Source organism: Calonectris borealis, chromosome 1 (assembly GCF_964195595.1).
Source record: "Calonectris borealis chromosome 1, bCalBor7.hap1.2, whole genome shotgun sequence".
NCBI classification, from domain to species: domain Eukaryota; kingdom Metazoa; phylum Chordata; class Aves; order Procellariiformes; family Procellariidae; genus Calonectris; species Calonectris borealis.
This window is the reverse complement of record NC_134312.1, coordinates 188,448,354-188,471,483: the sequence shown is the minus strand read 5'-3', so window position 1 is coordinate 188,471,483 and position 23,130 is coordinate 188,448,354. Positions and strand designations below refer to the sequence as shown.

The 23,130-nt window shown below is 41.7% G+C and overlaps 1 protein-coding gene across 1 annotated transcript; it reads left to right on the top strand.

Annotated features, from left to right (window-relative positions):
* The first annotated feature begins 2,353 nt into the window (after positions 1-2,353).
* Positions 2,354-22,482, top strand: CPB2 (carboxypeptidase B2). Its single transcript, XM_075139563.1, has 11 exons — positions 2,354-2,494; positions 6,493-6,568; positions 9,167-9,291; positions 9,383-9,491; positions 10,029-10,130; positions 10,651-10,755; positions 14,146-14,262; positions 15,208-15,298; positions 19,909-20,111; positions 22,009-22,093; positions 22,221-22,482. Exons 1-11 carry the CDS (start codon positions 2,424-2,426, stop codon positions 22,403-22,405), a joined length of 1,269 nt encoding a protein of 422 aa, XP_074995664.1. The 5' UTR covers positions 2,354-2,423; the 3' UTR covers positions 22,406-22,482.
* Positions 22,483-23,130: the final 648 nt, after the last annotated feature.

The following is a 23,130-nucleotide window of genomic DNA, read 5'->3' as shown; positions in this document are numbered from 1 at the left end:
GTGATGCCTTAACCACCACAAGACTCTGGTTTGTCCTTCCCTCAGAATTTTCCTTTAGTTTCCTTAGTTTCCTCAGTTTCCTCAAACGCCCATTTTTTTCCTTTTTTTGGTGTGAAATATTTCCAGTGCATACCAGAAACCAAAAAGCAAGTAGGAAAACAGCAGCTTTCAAACAGCGTGTGAACAATCTCTTTGCAGATGAGCCAGAGAACCCATAGGAAAAGCAACCAACATACAAAAATGTCTGACACCTACCATTTGTCCAAAAGTTTCTTCTCAGGTACATAGCAGAAAGCGTGCCCTTTTCCCACTTAATTAACACTTTAAGACATAAAGAAATATGATCCTTTTCTTTCCTTTGTTACCAGCAACGCCACTCCGTCGGCTTTTCAATCTCCTCTGTTACACCTATCTCAGTACATCCAATTTTTCTTTAAATTCCTATCTGTGCATCAGACATTTCCAGACGAAAGTGTGCCTGGATGACCAAGTTTCATCTCCTGTATTTTACCCTCTGTTGGCAGCTTCCTTTTGCCTACGTGAGGGAAGGGCGTCTGAAACACCAGTTTAAAAATCAACCCCTGTGGCAGAGTGCTGCCCGCTGCCCTTGCTGGGAACGGCCTCTGTACCTTACCAGAACTTCCTATTTGTTTGAATAACATCTAGAAAAGATAAAATAGGAACTACAAAATCTAGGTAAGGTGTCAGTGGTTTAGCTTCCCACGAGCCTTTTTTTTTCCTTTCCCTTTGGTGTCCAGTTTGTGCTCAACTCCAGTTTGGGGATTTTCAGTGTTTGTGTATTTTCACAGAGGCATTAACAGCAGGGTACTCACTGGGGAGCGTGATTCACCTCTGCTGACTTCAGCCATCTGAAACTTAGCTGTCTGGCTTCTTAGGGCAGGTCTGCCCTCCTAAATAACAAACAGCCAGGACTGAATTGGAGCTCTGAAGCCCCGACTGCCTGCCTAACTGGAGCACTGGCTCTGATCTGGACCACTCCAGAACTGTTTTTAGAAGAGGTTGGTGGATGCAACCGAGTCCATGTTACCTAACCTTTGTTCCAGGGCTTGCTCCCAGGCAGTTTTCACCCAGTTGTGCAGCTATAACCCTAAGCTACACCTACAGCATCATATAATTTAGTTCCCCTATTCACTCCCAGGTCTTGGCTCCCTGGTGTCCCCATTGCATGTATGTGGATTCATTCCTTGGTCCTCTTCTGGAATGAATTCCCCCTGGAACAAAACCATGTTATGTTTCTGGGGACCGCTCACTTGAAAAACCTTTTATATCAGACAGCAGGGATGAAACTGCCCCATGTTTGGTTCCCTCATTCTGCACCTATACGACATGCTCAGCCAAGGGCTAACATTAGGGTGGGTCTGATGCTGGAGATGTAAATGAGCAGTTCTCCTCCGCATAAAGCTGCCACTGGGGTCTGTAACCAGTGCCATGCTTTGAACTGCTATGTTGGTGCGTGGAAGAAGAGGACTTGGACCATGTACTAAGCCTGCCGTGTCCTAGCCAAGTTGACTGCTCAAGCACGAATGTATATGGAGATCATCTAGTCTGGACATGTCAAATTCATTCATCTTTTCAGCATGTCCTGTCTGGACAACCGTGGATAGAAATATGGGCAGCAAATCTTGGGGCATGCAAAAATTAATAATAATGAGATGAAGAGTCACTGGTACTTTTCCTTGAAAAGCTAACCCAGTGTGACATGTGGAAAATACGTGGATGTCAGAACATCACCGAAATGAGAGCATGGAGCAACACAAGCAATCTGAAATCCTTGGATGGGTCGGGTGTTAACTGAAGAGGTAGAGGCCAGCTGCAGAAGATGGAGACCCAGTCGATGTGCTCCATTCTGAACTAGAGGAACAGCCCTCAATAGCAAGAGTATCACGTCCCACTTGCTCCTTGTTTTCTCTGCTAGCAAATGCCAGCAAAAGCAGCTTTCCTGCTCAGGATTTTTCCATTTGGACTTAATAACCTCACTCCCACTCCTCTCACCCAGCTTCACGCTTGGCTGCAATGTGCTATGGGAGTGCTGAATGCAGAGCATGCTTCTGGACCTCCATGAATATTAGAGGATCACAAAAACTTTGCGCTTGGTGTTGTTTCTTATGTCTGTGGTTTGTAGCCGCAATGAAATGACACAAAGGCTGAGATGACAAAGTGACTTGTCAATATGCAAATGTCCAAAATGTACCTTATCCTTTCATGGACTGGCAACATCAGTACAAGCAGGACCTCCCCAGGGAGTTCTGTCATATTGACTTAGCCACCAGAAGCTTGGGGTTGAGGTGAGACAGAGTATTAAATTTTAACCACTCTTTAAATAACATTTTTTAAATCAATAATGTGGGTCCTGAACCCTTGGCTTTCCAATTGCATTTGGTTTCATTGTGGATGCCGTGAAGATGAAGCTTTACCTGCTCTTTTTTAGCCTATTTGTCTGGATTCAAGAGAAGCATGTCTTCGCTCTTCCAAGGTAAACATCTGATGGTGCTACTGGGCTTTTAGTGTGTTGTGACTGGGACAGGGAAAGTATTGAAGCAAAATAACTCCAAGTTGCATAAGAAAACATTTGGCAAAGGTTGACATTTATTTATTGCTCTTGTAATTGGATATGTGGTTCAATTTAACATATAGACGGTGGAGGAAATGAAATTATTCTAAGTCTTCCTTGCATCCATAAATCCTATGTTTTTAATCATATTAAAACTACTCTTTTCGGTCTAAGTGCAAATCAATTCTGTTCATTCAGTGCTTTTGAATGCCAATAAAGGGCATTCTGAAACTTAATGGGAAAAAATAATTTGCTTCATTTGCCTTAAAACAAGACCTTAAATGAATTACTTCTTGAGGTAGAGAGAGAAACCATTTCAGAAAGTGCTAACAATCTGTTTTCTTTCTAAAGCAGCTTTTATGATTGTTTTTCCAGTCATAAATCATTTTTGAATAACCATTTGGTATTTGTACAATGTTTCAGAAGCAGCTTTATTGTTACCTATCGATAAACTTCAGAAATGCCCTGAAACCAAATGCTTTGTTAAAACATGAGAACATATGTCAGAGATGAAGACAGCCAAAGTGCTTTTATTTTCTACATGTACAGCTGGTTTAAAAACCTGAAATGTTTTAATAGGTAGAACTAAAAGGATAAGCCCCTCATGTGGTGATATTAAGCAAGATGAACAACCTACAGGAATCACGATTAAACACAGCCTGCTCCCAGGACTGAAATACCTGCACAAATAATAGTGAATTATGTCTCACAGCCTTCTGCGACTCCGCACCACAAGACAGTGGGCAGACCTGTGACAGGTGAACACCTCTTGAATTCATGCCTTAAAAAGAGGATCTTTCACCTCCATTTGTGTTGCAATCATATTTTGTTGTGGATTGCTACGGAGGTGTGAGGGTTAAAGTAGGGGGACAGTTAAACAGTAAATTTAGTGGAGCAATATTGCTCTCTGCTACTTGAAGGTTCATTTATTTCATGTTTAAATAAAACACTGAATATCTGACCCTTACAAAACAATATGGCATTTCCCACTAGAAAGCATGAGTCTAACCCTCCCAGCCCCAGTTATGAACATGGCTAAAATAATGAGATTTTAAAGGTGATATATTAAATCTGACTTTTTACTTTTATTTGAGTGCTAGCGTTGGAGGATTTAACAGTCATGTATTAAAGCTTCCCTTTGCAAGGTTATAGTGTAATTACTGGACTTCTAAGAAAAATACTGAACATTGTGAGACTGGAAAGACACCCAGCTCACGTGTAAGGAAAGGACAAGGCTGGAAGCTGTTTGAGAGCCAGCAAGGTGGGAGAAGAGAGCTCACAGGCAGACGAACAGCTTACATGGTCCAGGAGAACAGGAGAAGATGCTGGTAGCACTCCTCTACTGACACTACCTGCTAGAGCCAGGGTAAGACATTCAGCTGGAGACAAGTAGGGAGGCCCCTCTTCTGGAGATGTTAGTCAGAAAGAACATGCAAGGTTTAAATGAAGCCAGGCTATGACGACAGAGAGACACATCCATGCTGATGCCTTGTTTTTGTGGGCCTTGTTTTTGTGTGATAAGTGATGCTGACGCTTTCCTAGTGACTAAGAAATGCGATGGAAAGGAGGGATGAAGAGACTGAGATGCCTGCAGAGAGCTGGCACTGATTTACATTTCTCTGTGAGATGGTGGCCAGGGCCCCTGGGTGGCATTCATCTGACCATATGGGATTTCTACACAGTTCTTCATGGGAACAAGTCCCCTTCACCTTCCTGTACAGCTAGTGGAGAAAAATGTGTGTATTTAGGTTATAAATCATTCCAGTTTAGCACACACATCTAAATTAGCTCAATTTAACTGGACCCTGAAAGTGCCTGTTTCTTTATTAAGAGAGTAACTAGCTCAGATGAAGATATCAAAACCATCTAAAATGAACTCTGATGCATCCCACTCACTCTGTCATAGCTACAGGATAAGACCTGAGCATTGTAGTGTGGGGATGGCAGCTGGACTTCTATTTACCCAGAAGTAAAAGAGAGAGGAAAAAGAGATGGGGAACAGTGATAGAGCCCAGTGGGACCCTGGCAGAAAGTTGGAGGAGGGGAATGAGAGAGATCCTCTTAAGGACAAACCCAAAGAGCAACAAGGAAAGTAGGGCGTGAGGATAGAAAGTGAAAGAAAAGAGGTGTGTTCAAGACGACCATGTCCAGCCGCACCAGGGCAGCAGGCAGGGCAAGGAAGCTGGGAGTGGAGGCTTGTTTCTGAGATTGGTATAAAGGCAATAATTAGAGCTTTTGCCTGGGTGTTTGTTAACAGGAGTTGGGTAGAAGATGAAAGAGGGTATAATGCCAAATTGAAGCAGAGGAACTAAGAAGCCCAACGTCTACACTTTCGGCTTTTAATAATCCCAGTGTTAAACATGACTACAAAAGCAAGGGCAGAAACTGGATCAGCTTGTTCAATGTATTCAGGTCCTACCAACGAGAATTATAGAGGAATTGCTGCTAGCTACTACCTGTCCAGCCCTTACCACACTCGGCTGAAATATTTGTGCACCAAGTGGTGGGGTACAAGTACATACCAGCTTCCTCGTTACAGTACTCTCAGGCTGTGGGAATCATAGGATGAAACCAGATGCAGCAGCCCTTTTCTGGTCTCCCCTGTGAAAAGACTTCCCCAGATACAAGAAGACAAATTCACTTTTAAGTAGCCCTGAACACACGCTTTGGAGTGCACTTGCCTAAAGAAACAGGCAAACTGCCAACCCTGTCTATCCCTGATTGCTTTTTGATTCTCTGTCAAATGATGGTGGAGGCAAAAATAGGGCTGGCATATTGTTGGTTCTGCATGAGAAGCAACAGTGATTGCTTGGAGCCTGGCTAGAAGTAGAAAAGATGAATCACCTGGTTGCCAGATGCTGTCAGGTCTCTGCTTGAAATCAGTCACAACAACGAGTTGTGACAATCACGTTATGCAGCTTGAAAACAGTAGTTTTGAGAGCCCTGCCTGTTTTCTTTTCCGAACAGTCTTTGCAGACAGGGCTGGCAGGGACTTCCACAGTGCCTAGTTTGTGCACTGCCACCAAATCCACACAATTAAAGGGCCGAGAGCCACCCCAGCCCACAAAATGGAAAAAGGGTCTGACATTCCCCTGAGTCTCCTCCTTCTACACACACAAATTATTTTAATTATCTATCCAATGCAATTTTGAACTCCATGGCTTGCAGGGCACTGAAGATCAGGGCTGGATTTACAATGCAAAGTGGCATTTTTTCTTTCCAGAAAGTGAATTTAATTTCTGTCACCGATGGTGGGGTCAGGCATGGAATAGCTGGGAAGCACCATCTCAAGTAGAGCATGCCTGGACCATGGGTTTCAAGTAGAAGGGGAATATAAGTTACCAGGCAAGGAGGGGGAGGACAGTGGTATAGACCAACTGAAACCATACCTGGCAGAGGGACAGAAATGAGAAGATCGGAAAAACTGGTCTGGAGTAGGAATGATGATGGTAGTAGCCTCTGCACATCTACAAAACATCATGTTTGGCTTTTCCAAAATGGGAGGGCTTTTGCCAGACTGGGAAGGTTCATGTCTCTGCTGAACAGTGACTGAGACCGAGAAACTCAGGGGAGAACAGGAGAGCTGTCTTCCTGGTCTAGGCTCCTTTTCCACTGGTGCTGCTGCACTGCGGATTAGCTGGGGCTGGTTGCTGTTGTGCTGGTGCCAGCTCCCAGGAGTGATCTCAGAGTCCAGCAGTAGATATTGGCTACCAAAGCCCTGCAGCACCTCTGTCATGGATTTTACTGATTGGCAGAAGCAGAGGCTGGAACGGGGCTCAGCATCTTCGCTATTGAATCTTCTTTGAGTTCATAGCAGCCAAGACAGGGAAGACGAGAAAGGCCAAACCTGCTTTGCTACTTTTGCAGTTACGCAAAAGTTCCAAGTACCTGTGCTTTACCTAAATACCCTTGTTTTTCAGGGATGAAGTTTTGTGGGCTCTCCCACAAACAGACAAGCAGGTTGAAGCCCTTCAGGATTTACTGAACACCACTGAGGTAAACAGATCGCTCTCTCTCTCTGGTCTCTAGACCAAATTCTTCCCCAAAGTACACTAATACTGTTTCCCTCCTGCCACTTTCATTCATTTGTCCTAATACCATAACTCAGAAAATGCTTGGTTTTCATTGCTCCGCTACCTTCTCATTTACATGAGGACACCCCTCCTTCATAATGTCATAGTAGTGCATTATATCAGAGCTCAGATTTCTGCAACTGATTTTGTGTATTAAGACACTGCAAAATTGGCAAAGCACCAACACACAGTAAGTAGAAATACATTTGCTAGGGAACCTCAGCACTTTAGACGAGTGCCATCTTGACCTATATGACTTGCATGGCTTTGAATTTCAGGACTGGATTTTTGTGGTATTTTTCCTAGAAGACAAAAATCTCTTAAGTAATACTTTTTTTAAATTACATCTATCTTTCATTAAGAATAGAGTATTTAATTAAAATGAGGCATCTCTTCCTCTTCAAAAGCATTTGCCCAATCACACCCTCCCAGTTTGAAGCCAACACTCTGCAACAAAGGTATAACCATCCCCTCGACCAACATAATTTACAGGATGATTGAGGATGTGTCGCAGATGACTGAGAGCTTTTAATGGTTTCTATATCCAGTCTTTCTCTGTCTTTCTTGGCTCCTATTCATTTTATGTCCACCCCAAAATCTTACTAGTCTTCTGCTGTCCCTGCTAGCATCTTCTGACCCTTCCCTTCAGTTCCCACAAACCTTGATAATATTCCTTGTTCTTTTCCACCTCCACAAGTCAACTCACATATCCATCTCCTTTGCTGTACCAAAATAAATCTCCCCTCCTCCATCTTTTCCTCACCACTGTCATTCTTCAGTTTTTTCTACACAGGAGCACCAAGAAGTCATGAAGAACAACTGCAGCACATTCAGTGCAAAGAGAGCATGCGGTGGTTTCTACCAAGTCACTTATGTGAATATGCAAACTAAACATTTTTCAAGGGTTACAAACTGGCCATTTTTTTCCCACAGCTATAAATTGGGCAAGTTAGAAGAAGAAAAGGGAAAGGGAATGGGAGAATGAAAGGCAATAGGAAAGGGAAAGGAAAAGGGAAAGGGAAAGGGAAAGGGAAAGGGAAAGGGAAAGGGTCACAAACAGTACCACGCAACAAATTTTAATGGTTACAATCTAGCAAAAAAGAAGCAATTGAAAATTAGCATCTTACAAGAAGAATTATCAGGCTAATTATAGGTGCTACTCCTGCAAAAGTTGGAAAGCAAAAACCTAAAACAAAGGAAATGCTTTGTTCTTACAGCACACACATTGCATGTAGCATCCATCAGAAGACCCAGACACAGGAACACCTACAACAGAGTGTTTTGTAGCTGCCCTTGGGGCAGTACTGACCATTGCCACTCTGTCAATCCAGAGTTCCTTAGTTTTCCTTACTCTCAATTCAAAGAATGCCTACACCAAAGAGAAACTACATCTGAACCGGTGCACGTCAGTGCAGACAGCAGGCTAGCCAGGGCAAGAGGGAAATCGGTGCTGGGGAGCTAAGCATCCACCTTGCTTCTTGGATGGGTTTTCCAAACAAAGCTGAGCCACGCGATGCTGTCGCTACCCTGCCAATGGTGTCTGAGATGGCTACACTGAGACTAGCTCAGCCATTTTTATAGCACATTGCAGCAATATATCCAGGGGCCAAATGTTTTACCATTTTTTGTTCCAAAGTCTTGATTAAAAGCATGGATGAATTTTCTGTATGATTTTGCAGACACGTTCTCTCTGAGAAATGAGTGAGGCAAACAGTTGATGGCTGATACATGCTTGGAAACATGGTGCCCTAAGTTGAATATAATATTCCTGGTGCAACTGCACCAGAAAGGAAAAAAAAACCTATTGTCTGGTGACTCCATGCTGTATGTCTTCAAAAATGCATCCAAGAATTGTGTTGACCTTTTTCACATTGTAAATTCATGCCTAATTTTGTGCTTACTGTCACCCCTAGATCTTTTGGTATTACTGGTTGTAAAGTTTCAGTCTCTTATTGAACATGTTGGCTTCTGATTTTATTATTGTAAAAGATTTAATTTTACCAAGAAGAATCTCATTTTCTAATTTTCCTCCCATTTCTAATCTCTGTATTGCTGGTTCGACTTGACTTATATTCAAACCCCTTCTGGCATTTATTTCCTCCCTGATCAAAGTCATCAGCAAATACAATAACTACAAAGACTGGTCTGATCTTCATTAATTCTCCAAATACCCTCAGGTAATATAACTCTCAGCAGACTTAAAAACATGTAATATAATAACCAGCTAAATATGTCTATTACACTAGAAATACTATCTTAGAAAAGCTTATGTTCCTGTCTTTGTTCTTGATTTATGAATTTATGTGCAGAAGCCATTATAAACATTTCTTAAATACACGTTTCATTTCCAGCAGTAGCAGAATGCTATAACACAACACACGGAACATTAAACTGCTTGTCACAAGTGGTCTCTTAAATTGAAAACACATGCTTCGATTATTTTCAAATTACTCATTAAATGTTAGTAAGAATATTTTTTCTTTCCTCAGTTAAAAAAAAAATTTTTTTGGAAACTTTGCAGGTCATTCTCTGGCAACCTGTTGCAGTTGAAAACATCAAGAAGGACAGAGAAGTCCATTTCTATGTCAGGGCATCCAGCAAAAGTAGCATAAAAGCCCAGTTAAGGCAATTGACCATCCAACACAAGTATGTATTTTTTATTTGTTGTCATGAATGTTTCTGTAAAGTTGTTTGTCATTTATTTAACAGGAGGTTGTGCTCTTTCTTTGTTATTCAGAGTCTTGATCGAAAATGTTCAAGGTCTTATTGAAAAACAGACTATCAATGACACAGTCAACCCACGCAGATCATCATCATATTATGAAAACTACCATTCAATGAAAGAAGTAAGATATTTTTGTTGTAATCCTCTGTAGATTCAAGGGGTGAAATTTGTCTCATGGTTGAGAATGGAGATAGGGAAAGAAATCATCAACAAGTAAATAATTACCATTGCATTGCTCAATCACTGAGAGTTGTATTTACTGTAATGCCTTCATAGAGAAAGAAAGAAGCACCAGACAAAATCTCTCATACATGTATTGCCTCAAACGGTCACTCAAATGCAGTCAATGCTTCAACAGAAGCAAAATGAAGTCGCCAAACAACATATAAATATTTAAAGTATGAAATTAATAATAATTTAACCAAATCGAACCAAAGAGGAATTTCAGGGCTATACTTGGACTGTGTTGTGACTGTATCTTACTATTTGTGCTAAGAGAAATTAGAGTCAGGCAAGTGGTAAGTGGGCTGAATTGCTTGTTTTTCTTCCCCATCAGCTAAAGAGGCAAGATTTGGGGAGGAAGAATTAATTTAGGTCTAGACCACTTTCAGGGGTGAAGGAAAACAATAGGAAAACAATACTAACTTCATCCTTGCAGATATATCATTGGATGGAAGAAATAGTGAAAGTCCATTCTGACCTCCTCCAGAAAATATATATTGGATCATCATATGAAAAACGACCACTTTATGTTCTGAAGGTACAGCTGTGACTTACTGGAAAAACTTTACAAGTACTAATATAAGCAAGTGACGGGTTTGGCCAGAACACTTTCTTCAATCTATACTTATATGCATATTTTTGTGGTTTTTGGAAGTTTCCTAAGTTCTTCTAGTAAGGTGCATTACCTTTGCAAAGGCATTTTGACCATATTAGGTTCCTCATTGGGTCACATGAAATACTGGCATGGTGGATACCCTCCTCTGTTGACTATGAAGCCAATCTAGTTTGTTGCCCTGCATAGTTGGTGATCTACTCACTTGTCCTCAGGTCTTGCTGTAGTCTTGGTGTCTATGTTAGGAGCTTGCTGCGAGCAGTCTGAATGTGGTTCTCTGACTGTGTGTGAACACAACTGACAGCAGTATCCTGGCCCAGGATCAGTCTAAGCTCTCCCTACAAGACAGATGCTTCTTTTTCCGTCTTGGTTACCCTTTTCACTTCCACTTGTATGTGGTCCACTTTACAATGGTGATATTTTAATACAATTTCTCTTTTGTCAGCTTTCTAAAAGCCAGGAAAAATCCAAAAGTGCCATATGGATTGACTGTGGCATCCATGCTAGAGAATGGATTTCTCCTGCTTTTTGCCTGTGGTTCATAGGCCACGTGAGTAGATAATCACATCTGATTACCGTTTTCAAAGCAAAGCAAAAAATCTTCATGCCGTTTACCTTCTCTGTCTAACTGCACTCTAAGCTCCATAAAGTCTTCATCCATTCACTTCCACAACACCAACACATGAGATTTGTGTCTAAGCTGCATACGTAGCATGCGTGTGCATGTATGTGTGTGTCAGTAGATGGAAGTGTGTGTATGTGAGAGCGCCAGAAAGTCATATGGATCAAATGCAAAAGAGCTCAGATGTATTCTCAAGTATAAAAGAAACTCCAAAGCATGTGCCGTACATTCAGCAGAGACGTTGACAATTATGAGCAGTCATGGATGGAGAGGGCATGCCAGGAAAAGCAAGTATTTGGTAATTTACTAGGGCTATGTCTATACTGCCACATGGATCCAAGGAATGATCTTGGCTCTGGGTCATGCAGCACATGGTGGCTCATGCCCATATTACTCCAGCTGGCACTGCCTGGAGTAGATCAGAGGACACCCAGAGGGAGTTCAAGCTGTCCTACAACCCTTGGCTCTTCCCAACATGCCTTCCTAGAGCAATAGGTACTCCACACTTGTCTGCTCCAGGCGTGGCATAGCTCCACACCAGCATGCACACCAGCAATCTCTACTTAGCACTTGCTGTGATGTGTCACCTGCTGCTGTATCTGCTGCTACTGCTCCTCCGCCTCCTGCCTCTGCATTTTCTATTTGTGCTCCTGCTTTTTTCTGGATCTGCCTCATTCAGAGAATGAGGCCACACAAGCCACCTTCTTCTGAAGGTACCATTCCCGCTAGAGACACCCTCATTTCAGACCTCCAGAACATGATCAACAACCGCCAGCCACACACATAGTACCAGTTCATGGAAACTAGTAAATCACTGATGGGATGCGACTGCAGTAGGGGCTTAGCCTGACCAGCCTTGATGTGTAGCTGCAGACCAATGGTCACATCTGATCTTTAACATCTTTAATATCCACAGTGCTCATGATAGTGAACAAAGGTACACCAAAAGATACAACACCCATGGTTTGCCCCTGGATCTTAACATATGTTGCCTTGGTCTTTTTGAATTTAAAGCATCTCTGCTCAACTCATTATGCTGAGCTGCTGGCCCAATTCCTAGTACGGACCATGAAAAGGCTCATAAGGCATTTCTGTCGCAGACAAAGTTGCCCAGCTTGCTCAGTTAATATCCTGAGACATTATGTATTGTTACTTTTTCACAAAAGCAAAGTTCACAGTAAAAATAAGCTAGATGAGATTGAGACTTCACAATCACCAGTACTGTAGCCAGAGAAACAACATAGATGAGTCCTGGAAACATGAATTATGGTTTGGCCATGATGGAACTAAATAATGATGACGATAATACTAAGAGATGTGTTTATTTCTGTCCTGTTGTGGAGAGAGAGATGCACTTCACTTGCAGGAGAGAAGCAGCAATATGTTTATTGATATAAGACACTGCATTAATGAAGTTCAATGGTAAACGTGACAGTGGTTTAACAAGATTTGATGGCAAGGTACACTTGATCATTTACTGCACAGAGGACAGGGTCAGACAAAACTGTCAGGGAGATGCTCCTGTTGAGTCATGAGGTTCTAAACTCCTTCCCTTAGAGGAGTCTAGGTGCGGCTGGATCCAAACTTAGTCTCAGACTTGGTCAACGGTTTATGTCTAAAGGATTATATATGTGCAATCAATCCTTTATATCACTTAGCTAAGATTACAAAGTTTCAGCGCACTTACTCCCAATTCACTTACTGAGTATCTGACATGATAAGGATTCCCTCAGCCTCGAGGAGTAACCTTGAGAGGTGTCCCTACTCAAGAGGAGATCCTGGCATGCAGCCCGCTGCTGTGCAGAAGAGCTCAAAGGGCTCTTGGGCTGCCCACTATTTATGGGGGTAAGATGACTGACTCATAGTCATATTTACATACCGACTGCAGATGTTAGTTTCTTCCAAATCTGGCTTCAGTTGGACATTGACCAGCACTGTGGTTAGGTGGACGCATTGCCATAAATTAGCCCTTGGCTGTTGTGTTGCTATCTGTCTTCCCTGAATCCACTTTGAGCTGGATGCATCCATCACGACCAGACACATCCATCACGACCAGACGCATCCATCACGACCGGTGATTATCGCTTGAGCAGGGTTACGGGAAAAGGTCAGGTCGGCGGGCAACGTGGGGAGCACAGCATCACATGTCCTCAGTCACAACCACAAAACCTCAATGACTTTAACATTTGAAAGGAGATTGCAGGAGTTAGGGACAGGTACAGCTGAATGTACCTTGTGACCCACTGATAATCCCAGCCTTCAAGGTTCCCTTGGAGAGAAATGCATTTGCCCTTTTCATGCTGCTCCAAATAATTACCAGCTGTGCTGTCACTTTGCCAGTAACATGTCCCTGCAGCATTTTGCAGAAGTAACAAGCTGAACATTTAGGTTCTCCATCCCCTTGACCTAATTTACATGTTTTGAATTCAAATTTTATTTCTATATCACTTCCTGAAGTAACATTTTAAAATCTGACATTAATACACATCCGCACACACATTAAAATCACTAGCTCTCTCTAGCAAATTTTAGGCATTTTTTATAGCGGGTTCACTCTTTATCATGGGATTTTGTTGTTAAGATTGTAGAAAAATTGACATTTTTCATTTAGTCACAGAAATTCCATTGCCTGAGGAAAACTAGGAAGGATTTAAAATGAAAGAAGGTGGTTTAAGTAAGGCATAAAGAAAAAAAAGATATGATTAAGGACTTAGTCTACTTTAACAGTAAAAAACCCACTTACCTAGGTTAAAATTTATCCTTGTGTTGTGGACCAGCAACCAGGTTAGATATCACTAAAGCCTTCAAAATAGGCTGTGAGGCAAAATCAGCAATGTAGATCTTACTGACTCTTGGTATACAAGTGCATTGAACTCACAATGTAACCAGAAGAAATAATGATGTTATGTACAGCAGCCCTTTGAAATGTTACTTGTTATTTTTGGGCTTGCTTTATTTTATTCTACTTCTGTGGTATTTTGCGTGGGAGAGAGGTTTCCTATCATTTATACAGCAACAAAAGCTCAAATCTTCCTATTAATAGGCTTCAACTCTACCTCATGACCACCCATTAACATTAAAGGACCGCAGTGCGTCTGATTGACTGTATCACTTCGATTCCTACCCTCTCCCTGGCACTTCTAACCAAAGAGCTACTTTGCTATTTAGCAATTTCTGTGATATGATGCGCTGCTATCAGGAGGTAGACTGGTCTGATAATTGCACAATTATTTTACGTACGCCATCAGGTGCCTTTCTAGGAAGGTAAGAAAACCAGTGTTACGAATGCTTTTAATAAGTTTCCCCTGTGCTTTATAGGCAATCCATGTGCGCGAGAGAGATCAGACCATGACAACACTTCTGGAGCACTTCGATTTCTACGTCATGCCTGTGATGAATGTGGATGGCTATGAGTACACGTGGAGCCATCCCTCTGTACGTAGAGCTTTTTTGCAACATACTGATGTGCTATTTATGGGAACTATCAATGTGCATGCTTAAGGCACCATTTCCATCCTGGAAATGCATGCCCCAAACTCTTAATCTGTGCTTGGAATTTCTGCATCTCTGCCCTATTTAAACCACAACAAATACTGCAACTAATTTGACTCACAGTACCTTTGCATCTTCCAAGCTGCTGGGAATGCATTTGGAAATGAGAGAATCTCATCCTGGGATTTTAATACTTCCAGATGTCAGGGAATACCTGTCTCAGCCTTCAGCAGCAAGGTTACAAACACCGGCACAATCCAGCACCAGCGGAATAGCGTGCTGCATCACATAGAGCACAGCCAATAACTCACTCCTTCCTCCTGCAAGGTAGCCCCGTCCTCTGAGTACTTTTTGTTTCAGATAAATGAAGGTACAACAGGTATCTTTTGTCCAGGATTTTATTTATTGGTTGGAAATTGCAAGCCGTTGAGATGCTTCTTTGATTTTAGATCCTTCACTCAAGTTTAAAAAAAAATCTCCTCCACTCTTTTACTCATTCAATCTTCAACCCAGCTTGGCTCACATTTGGATAACTATGCATATCCACCTCAACAGCTGCACACCGAATTTCCAACTTTCCACATGCTGTCAGCAATGCTTACAGAAAGGCTGGACTTGGACTCAGACTCCTAAACTCACATACCTGGCCAAACTGTATGTCTTCTCCCCCGCTTCCACAGTCCAAATCCATTGAAATCAGACCAGATGTGACCACTTCTTATCCTACCCTTTTATCATCCATCCTCGCTGGCAATCAGATTGTGGTTTTATAATCGTCCTTGGTCTGTAGAGGCACAAGTGGGAAGTCACATTTAACTAACCAGTGAGATGGTGCATCGCTTTTCTCAGCTTTTTCTCTGAACATGGCTGGTGTGTCTCTTTCCATAGAACCGTCTGTGGAGAAAGAGCCGCTCGTCACACGGTAACAGCAAGTGCATCGGTACTGACATGAACAGGAATTTTGATGCGCACTGGTGTGGTATGACATCATTTCCTTCCTATTGTACCCCTGCCTCACTTTTAGCCTTTAAAATTCTTTATTTTGAAAATATTTTCATTTACCATTTCACAAAGTTGGTATAAAGACAAATGCAGCTCAATATCTGTTATGAACTGGTGAACACTTCCCCAGCTTGAGACACTTTTTGTGAGGACCCAGGATTTTTCCTCCCCAGATGCCACACTGGGGACTAACCTCTTCCCAGCACAATGACAAGAGAGAGGGGGACCAGGACCCTGGATCCTGCCCCTTGCATCACACCACGACACACCAGGTGCAGGCTGATGGTGGGAAAGAGGAAAGAGGGAAGAGGTGGCCCTTGCCATGTCACCCAAGGCCTTTTGCACCATCCCGTTGAGTAGATGCTCCACCGTGTGGTATGAACTAATCACCTCAGTCACAGAATCATAGAATCATTAAGGTTGGAAAAGACCTCTAAGATCATCGAGTCCAACCATCAACTCAACACCACCATGCCTACTAAACCATGTCCCTAAGCGCCTCATCTACACGTCTTTTAAATACCTCCAGGGATGGTGACTCCACCACTTCCCTGAGCAGCCTGTTCCAAGGCCTGACCACTCTTTCAGTAAAGAAATTTTTCCTAATGTCCAATCTAAATCTCCCTTGGCGCAACTTGAGGCCATTTCCTCGATACAACCTTCTTTCAGGTAGTTGTAGAGCGCGATGAGGTCTCGCCTCAGCCTCCTCTCCTCCAGACTAAACAACCCCAGTTCCCTCAGCCGCTCCTCATAAGACTTGTGCTCCAGGCCCTTCACCAGCTTCGTTGCCCTCCTCTGGACAAGCTCCAACACCTCCATGTCCTTCTTGTAGTGAGGGGCCCAAAACTGAACACAGGATTCGAGGTGCGGCCTCACCAGTGCCGAGCACAGGGGCACGATCACCTCCCTACTCCTGCTGGCCACACTATTTCTGATACAGGCCAGGATGCCGTTGGCCTTCTTGGCCACCTGGGCACACTGCCGGCTCATGTTCAGCCGGCTGTCAACCAGCACCCCCAGGTCCTTTTCCTCTGGGCAGCTTTCCAGCCACTCCTCCCCAAGCCTGTAGCGTTGCATGGGGTTGTTGTGGCTGAAGTGCAGGACCCGGCACTTGGCCTTGTTGAATCTCATACAGTTGGCCTCAGCCCATCGATCCAGCCTGTCCAGGTCCCTCTGCAGAGCCTTCCTACCCTCGAGCAGATCAACACTCCCGCCCAACTTGGTGTCATCTGCAAACTTACTGAGGGAGCACTCGATCCCCTCATCCAGATCATTGATAAAGATATTGAACAGGACCGGCCCCAAAACTGAGCCCTGGGGAACACCGCTCACAACCGGCCGCCAACTGGATTTAACTCCGTTCACCACAACTCTCTGGGCTCGGCCATCCAGCCAGTTTTTTACCCAGCGAAGAGTGCACCTGTCTAAGCCGTGAGCCGCCAGCTTCTCTAGGAGAATGCTGTGGGAGACAGCATCCTTCAGTAATGGCCAGCTGACCAAGGTTTTTTGGCTCTCAGTGTTTGTTGTCAAGGCTATATCACATTTACTTACCCGCAGGCACTTTAGTACTTGCCAGGTTTTTAATAGTCTGTAGAATAGCTATCTTAAAATGTTACCCTATAGATTAGATCTGGCTTCACTCAGTACTGACACTAATGTCCTCTATGACTTTCAGTCATTTTAGTCCATTGCTAAACTGGGAATAAAGATGTTTGTTTACCATCCATGGCTATTATAGGGAGAAAACCATACATTTTTCCAGGCACAAAATTATGAAGATGGGGACCAAATACATAGATTTAAAAGCGATATTCAGTATAAATATGTCATAAAAACAGAACTTGGAGAAGTCTGAAGGAATAACAGCAAAAACCTATGTGATACAGATACTAGTCTCAGGGAAAGGTTATGTAATGTAGTGCATTCAACTGGTCAAGCACTTCTGGTGGTGAACAACTTCTGAAGCAGAGAAATGATTCTACTTTACAAAGAGCAGAAGAATACAGGTAGATTAGAAAGTGCTTCCTCTCTATGTAAGTCTTTAGACAAAATGTACACCTTCTTACAAGGCAAAACCAGAACATCTTACCTCAGCAACTAGGAAAGTATTCATATTGTCCTCAGACATGCTACGCTCCTCTCTTAGACATGGTTGAAACCATAGAAGAGAGAAGGCTCAGTACCCTGCAGGGTCACTGGAGAGAAAAAACTGTACAGATGAATCTAAGCACCGAAGTCAGGTGCTTACAATAACTTAAACAGATGAGTGTAAGGATCTCCCTAGGTTTCTACTTCTTTTACTTACACAGTCAGTAAAATGCTGAAAAATAAAATCCTGTTTTTCTTAGTTAGCAGAAAAATATTGTTTATACTGGTTCAGATACATTAGCAACTGATAGCAATGGTTGAACAGATTTGATCCAGAACATATTAACTGTAGAATCTCCACTATTTCTGTAGCTGTGTGAAACACCAAGAGTTCAACAGGATCCTCAGAAGAACCAAGCTGGAGTTTTATCACTTTATAATACTGTTGTAATTATTATTAGCTGTGTCAATTGAACACAATAACACAATTGTGTTCATGGGAAATGACCACAAATTCATGGGAACCTGCAATTTAATCTTTACTCACACACTTTTAAACAGAGAAGAGTTCTTGTCAGGAGTGCCAAATGTTCAGACTTCCACTGGCTTCAGATTTGCTTGTGAATACACTTTGTGCCACTGCAGAATTCTAGGTTTTAGATCTATGCATTCAATTAGAAATGTACCGCCAAGTTTATCTGTTCTTCCTCTTCAGCTGCTCAGATAACAACTTTATGAACTTTATCAACAAAGCCCTCATGGTTTCTATGAAGCGCAAAATATACTAAATGCACTGATACCTTGCGCTTTTCTTTTATACCAATAAAAAGCAAAATTATTCCACTAAAAGCAATGCACTAACTTGGAATTTGCTCTGTGGAACTAAATTTGCCTGTAACCCAGTCTTAAATTTTTCTCCACATTTTCCGTATCGTTTCCTTAGCTGGCTGTTCTCAGTATGATCAAGAACTTAGGAAAGCAGACAGAACATTCATCCGAGATTGCCAGCCAACAGATTCTTTCTTGCCTTTTTCCTTGGACAGTACTCACTTCTGTGCAAAACAGAGCAGTGCAAAATTTAACACTCTCATTTTGCCACTTTTGCATTATTTCGCATAGACGCCAGGAATTGTTCGTATTTTCATGTGCATGAATTTTCATGGACTGTCTGTGAAATCCCCCTTGATTCAGAAGCATTAAGGCTTATACATATATCCCAGAACATAAACGTACCACAGCCCTCTCTGCCCCAGTATCCCCATTTCTGACCTCCCCAGTCTGCATCTTCCAGACTCTGTGTCTCTGTCGCCACTTCCCCCCCTCCCCCGCCTGCTCTCTTCACTATATTATTTCTGCTTCTTCTGCTGTGCATACAAGGGTGTAGGTCACCTGAGGATTTATTTTCAGCCATTGATATTATAAGGGCGTTGCAGTATCTTTGGAACAGTTGAATGCATGAAAATACAGGTTTATTCTTAACATCAACAGCTAGGTACCACCATATCAGCTAGTCTTTCTGTCTATCACAACTACATTTCACGCAAATACACCTGTACGAAGCATTGCAAGTTTTAATTATCTAAAACATATATATCTCAAAAATTTTAAGTCTTTTGGGGTCCAGATATGCTCCCCACTACTTTATGGCATGCTATAGATCTTCTCTAGATATCACTGGCACCAGAAGATGTTTCCTTCTCTCCTGTATCATATGATAATAGCTTATGTTGCGTCTACAGGGCTGCTACTCTGTAGATGTAACTGGCATTATTGATTTCTGGAAGATGGACATCTGTTAAATTGTCCCCATGCCCAGGGATGAAGAAAGCTTTGTGGATGTTAAAGTACTCAGTGAGCTTTATTCCTGCATAAGATTTAAGGATAAAATGTCCATTTAAAGTACATGTAGTAGCAAAGCGGAAATTTTACACAATTTATTAAAACATGAACATGACATTTAACACTAAAGATCCTGGCAGCTTCCAGAAAGTTATTCGGTCTTTTTCTGAAGATAGCAAAAATGGTGAATACTGGTTGTCTTCTTGGTAACTTATTCCAGTGCCTAGTTTTCCTCATTCTTAAAAACTTTCATTTTGATTTGTCTTTCTTCAACTTTCAATTGGCAGTTTGCTTTCCCCCAAGATTAAATAATCTCTTAGAACAGCATTTTTCCTGTAGTACTTCTAGATTTTAAAAAGGGATCTCACAATCTTGTGCTTAATGAATTTAAATGGAGCATATTCATCCTCTCCTCTAAGACTTTTTATCCAGTCTTTGAATAATTTTTTTTCTTCACCTTCTCCAATTTTTTTCAAGAGTACAGTAGGTGAGAAATCCTAGTAGGTTCACACTGATTTCTGCAAGCATGAGAGTTCTTTCCATAGCATGGTGGAGCCCACGATTTCTTGTGTATTAGCATCATACTCTGCTCCTTCATTAGACAAACAGAAATGCAGAAGTGAAGAATTTAAGGAGTAACACTGCGCTTTTTTGTTACAGGAGAAGGAGCATCTCCCTATGAGTGTCAGGAGACATACTGTGGACCTTACCCAGAGTCTGAGCCTGAAGTGAAAGCAGTGGCTCGCTTTGTCAGAGATCACAAAGACATCATTAAAGCCTACATAACCATGCACTCTTACTCCCAGTTGGTATTGTTTCCATATTCTTACACTACGGACAAAAGCAAAGACCATGATGAGCTGGTAAGTCTTCCCATCTCCTGAAGTTTCACATTTATTTCAGAACTTATTACCCTGCTTAGTTAGGCTTGTAATGAGGGAGTCACAGGGGTCTGAAGATCAAGAATTAGGAAATGAGATTTCTCTTGATGTTCTTAAGAACTTGAAGAAGTCTGGGCTGGTCTAGCAGTGTGTAAGTCAGCAAGCTTCTTCTGAAGGCTATGGAAAAATGAAAATATTTATTCCAGATTGATAACACATCAACAACCCCTGATATGTTGAAGCTGCTGCTAAAAGAGCAGAGTCTCGGTTTTTTGGACACCTTGAAAAAATATTTGTGCAAATTCCTGATTATGTTGTATGGTTTACACAAATTCTGAAATTATTTGGGTGTGTAACTCTGAAAAATACCCTCCATATACCTAAGCAATGAGGTATGCTGGTGGACACTTGCTACTTTTATTAAGGTTTTTGCTAGGGATACTTATTTAAAATGGTCCTAATGGTAGGATGGAAAACATATCCTGCTTATGTAGTATTTTACATTCTTTAGCCACCAAATCGCACAGTAAAAACTCTCCCAGAAGACAGACAGAGTTCAAAACAGAAAAGTGGCCACTGCTTCTTCCCACTGACCATAAAACTCTGGGTTTGTCTGGATTTGGAAAGGATATCCAGGCTAAACTGGGATTTGCTAACACAAAGTAATCAAGCCATAAGAGTAGGTGGACAGCTTAGTCATATTCTTCTTACGTAAAGACATCAAATTCCCCAGAGCAAGGAATTCCCTTTCCTGCACTTCCTAGCCCACTTTTGGTGTTTCCTAAGCTCCAAGTGCTGAGGCAACCAATTCTTTTATTTGCAGCAAGGGCTCCTGCCTAGCAGTAAGAAAGGAGCAGAAATCATGTGAAGGCGACCAGAAAGCAGGTTTGCCGGCATTGGGATTTGCCATATGGGAAGACAGTACATGTCTGAGGTGGACAGGTCATTTCATATGCTATATGACATAAGGACAGACAGTAAGAGAGTTTATAAAGATACAGGATTGACATTTGCACACACTGCCGTCATTTTTACTGCTTTTCAACCTCATGCATCTCCCATGTCACTTATTTCATTTTTAAAAAACATCTTTTAAAAAACATTTTCTTTCAAAAAATAAATGTTGTATAAATAAGAGGACTGTAAAAAGCACACAATTAATGCATTGGAAGCATCCTACTTCGTTAGACAAAACCCCAGACAGTCCAATATAGCATTTCCCTTGGTAACTAGTGCCAGTGTGTTCAGAAGAAGAAATGAAAAAAATCCAGTAATGTAAATACAGAACAAATTAACGCCAAACAACATATATTCTTATGCTGTCTTGGTTACTGTTTAATTTCCTGAAACAAACTGTTTTATATAGTGCAATAAAAAAAATGCAGTTGTGAGTGAACAGTAATAATGCATTAAATAATGCATTAAATAATGCCTTCCCTGTAAAGCAGAAAGACATGCACTAATTCTGGGCATTTAAGTCTTCTTAAATGCAGAATTTAAGTAGATTGAGTAGAATTCCCTCAATGAAAATCTTTTTCTGATGTTTTTGTCAATACTACATAAATCAACAGTGACTTTAATACTCTGGCGGAAAAGGAAAAATATAAGACATGTGGGAACAAATAGTTTGACAACAGTTTGCTGCCTGCAGTGGTGGTAAGGTCCCATCTCTATTTTTTATCTAGCTACAGCAGAAATGCCATCTGTAGCACAGGCATATGCTGAGAATTTTAACCATATTCTGTGGGTTTTCTAGAGCCTTTTATAAGAGTATTTAACGAATGCAAGATCCAGAGCACAGTGTAAGTAAATCCTAACTGCATAGATATTAACTGTTATCACAAGGCTATAAAGCTAATAATGTTTTGTTTAATTTCAGGAAAGTCTGGCAAAGAAAGCAGCTAAAGCTATAAAGAGGACAACAAAGAAAACTTACAGACTTGGTGCTGGTGCACAAACAATTTGTAAGTATGACTTTACTACAACAATAGGCATGACAGCATATCCTTGTGAGCATCAGAAGACAGCTTTTGAACAGAAAACTGAAGTTCTGGTTTCAGGTAACTTATCTATTTTCCCTTCCTCACATAGATTTAGCTCCTGGAGGTTCAGACGACTGGGCTTACGATCTTGGCATTAAATATTCTTTTACCATTGAGCTTCGGGACACAGGAACTTACGGATTTTTGCTTCCTCCTCATGAAATTAAACCAACTTGCTTAGAAGCACTTTCTGCTGTCAAAGAGATAGCTCAACACGTTCTCCAAAATTTGTGACGTTGAATATAATTTATTCCAGCATGACTGTACTTAGCTCAAATAATAATAAAAAAGCTTTCTGCTTTATTAAAATGATTTATATATAGGCAAAAAAAAGAATGACTGCATCCCCTACACTTCATTTTAGAATACATCAATTTTTTTCAACCATACTTATATACCTATACCTACAACAGTAGTTCAGTGCACTCTCTCTCTCTCTTCTCTCTCTAAGGGGGAAATAGCACAGATAATCTTATGTCCCTCTAGATGGTGGGAACTCCATGTGATGTAGCATCAAACGGGCCTCTGATTGACATGCGGCACGCTGGGCAGACCCCATCCATAGAAGAGATTCCTCCATTTTGGTCATTCGAGCTATTACAGGATATCCTTAGAAGAAAACAACCCCATTCATCATTTTCACTGCCAAACAGAAAGGATAGAAAGGATATTCACATGAGAACTTCTTGCTGCACGTTTAGATAAAGGCAAGGACACACAGGTGGCCAAATCACTGATACCAAGTGGGAGTTGCCCACAGGCTCCTCCGGCTACAGTTAGCTGGCTAAGTTTATTAAGCCTGCCGCGAAGGGTTTGTGCAGCACAACACAGGCCTTAAGACTTTATATCAAGGCCTGTGGTGACAAGACAAGGGGCAATGGTTTTAAACTGGAAAAGGGTAGGTTTAGATTGGACCTTTAGATAAGGAAGAAACTTTTTACAACGAGGGTGGTGAAACA

Excerpts from the sequence above, each read along its gene's own strand:
- CPB2 (XM_075139563.1), top strand. The coding sequence starts at position 2,424 with ATGAAGCTTTACCTGCTCTTTTTTAGCCTATTTGTCTGGATTCAAGAG. Across the intron at positions 20,112-22,008 it reads GCAAAGACCATGATGAGCTG|GAAAGTCTGGCAAAGAAAGC; the intron begins GTAAGTCTTCCC and ends GTTTAATTTCAG. Across the intron at positions 22,094-22,220 it reads TGCTGGTGCACAAACAATTT|ATTTAGCTCCTGGAGGTTCA; the intron begins GTAAGTATGACT and ends TTCCTCACATAG.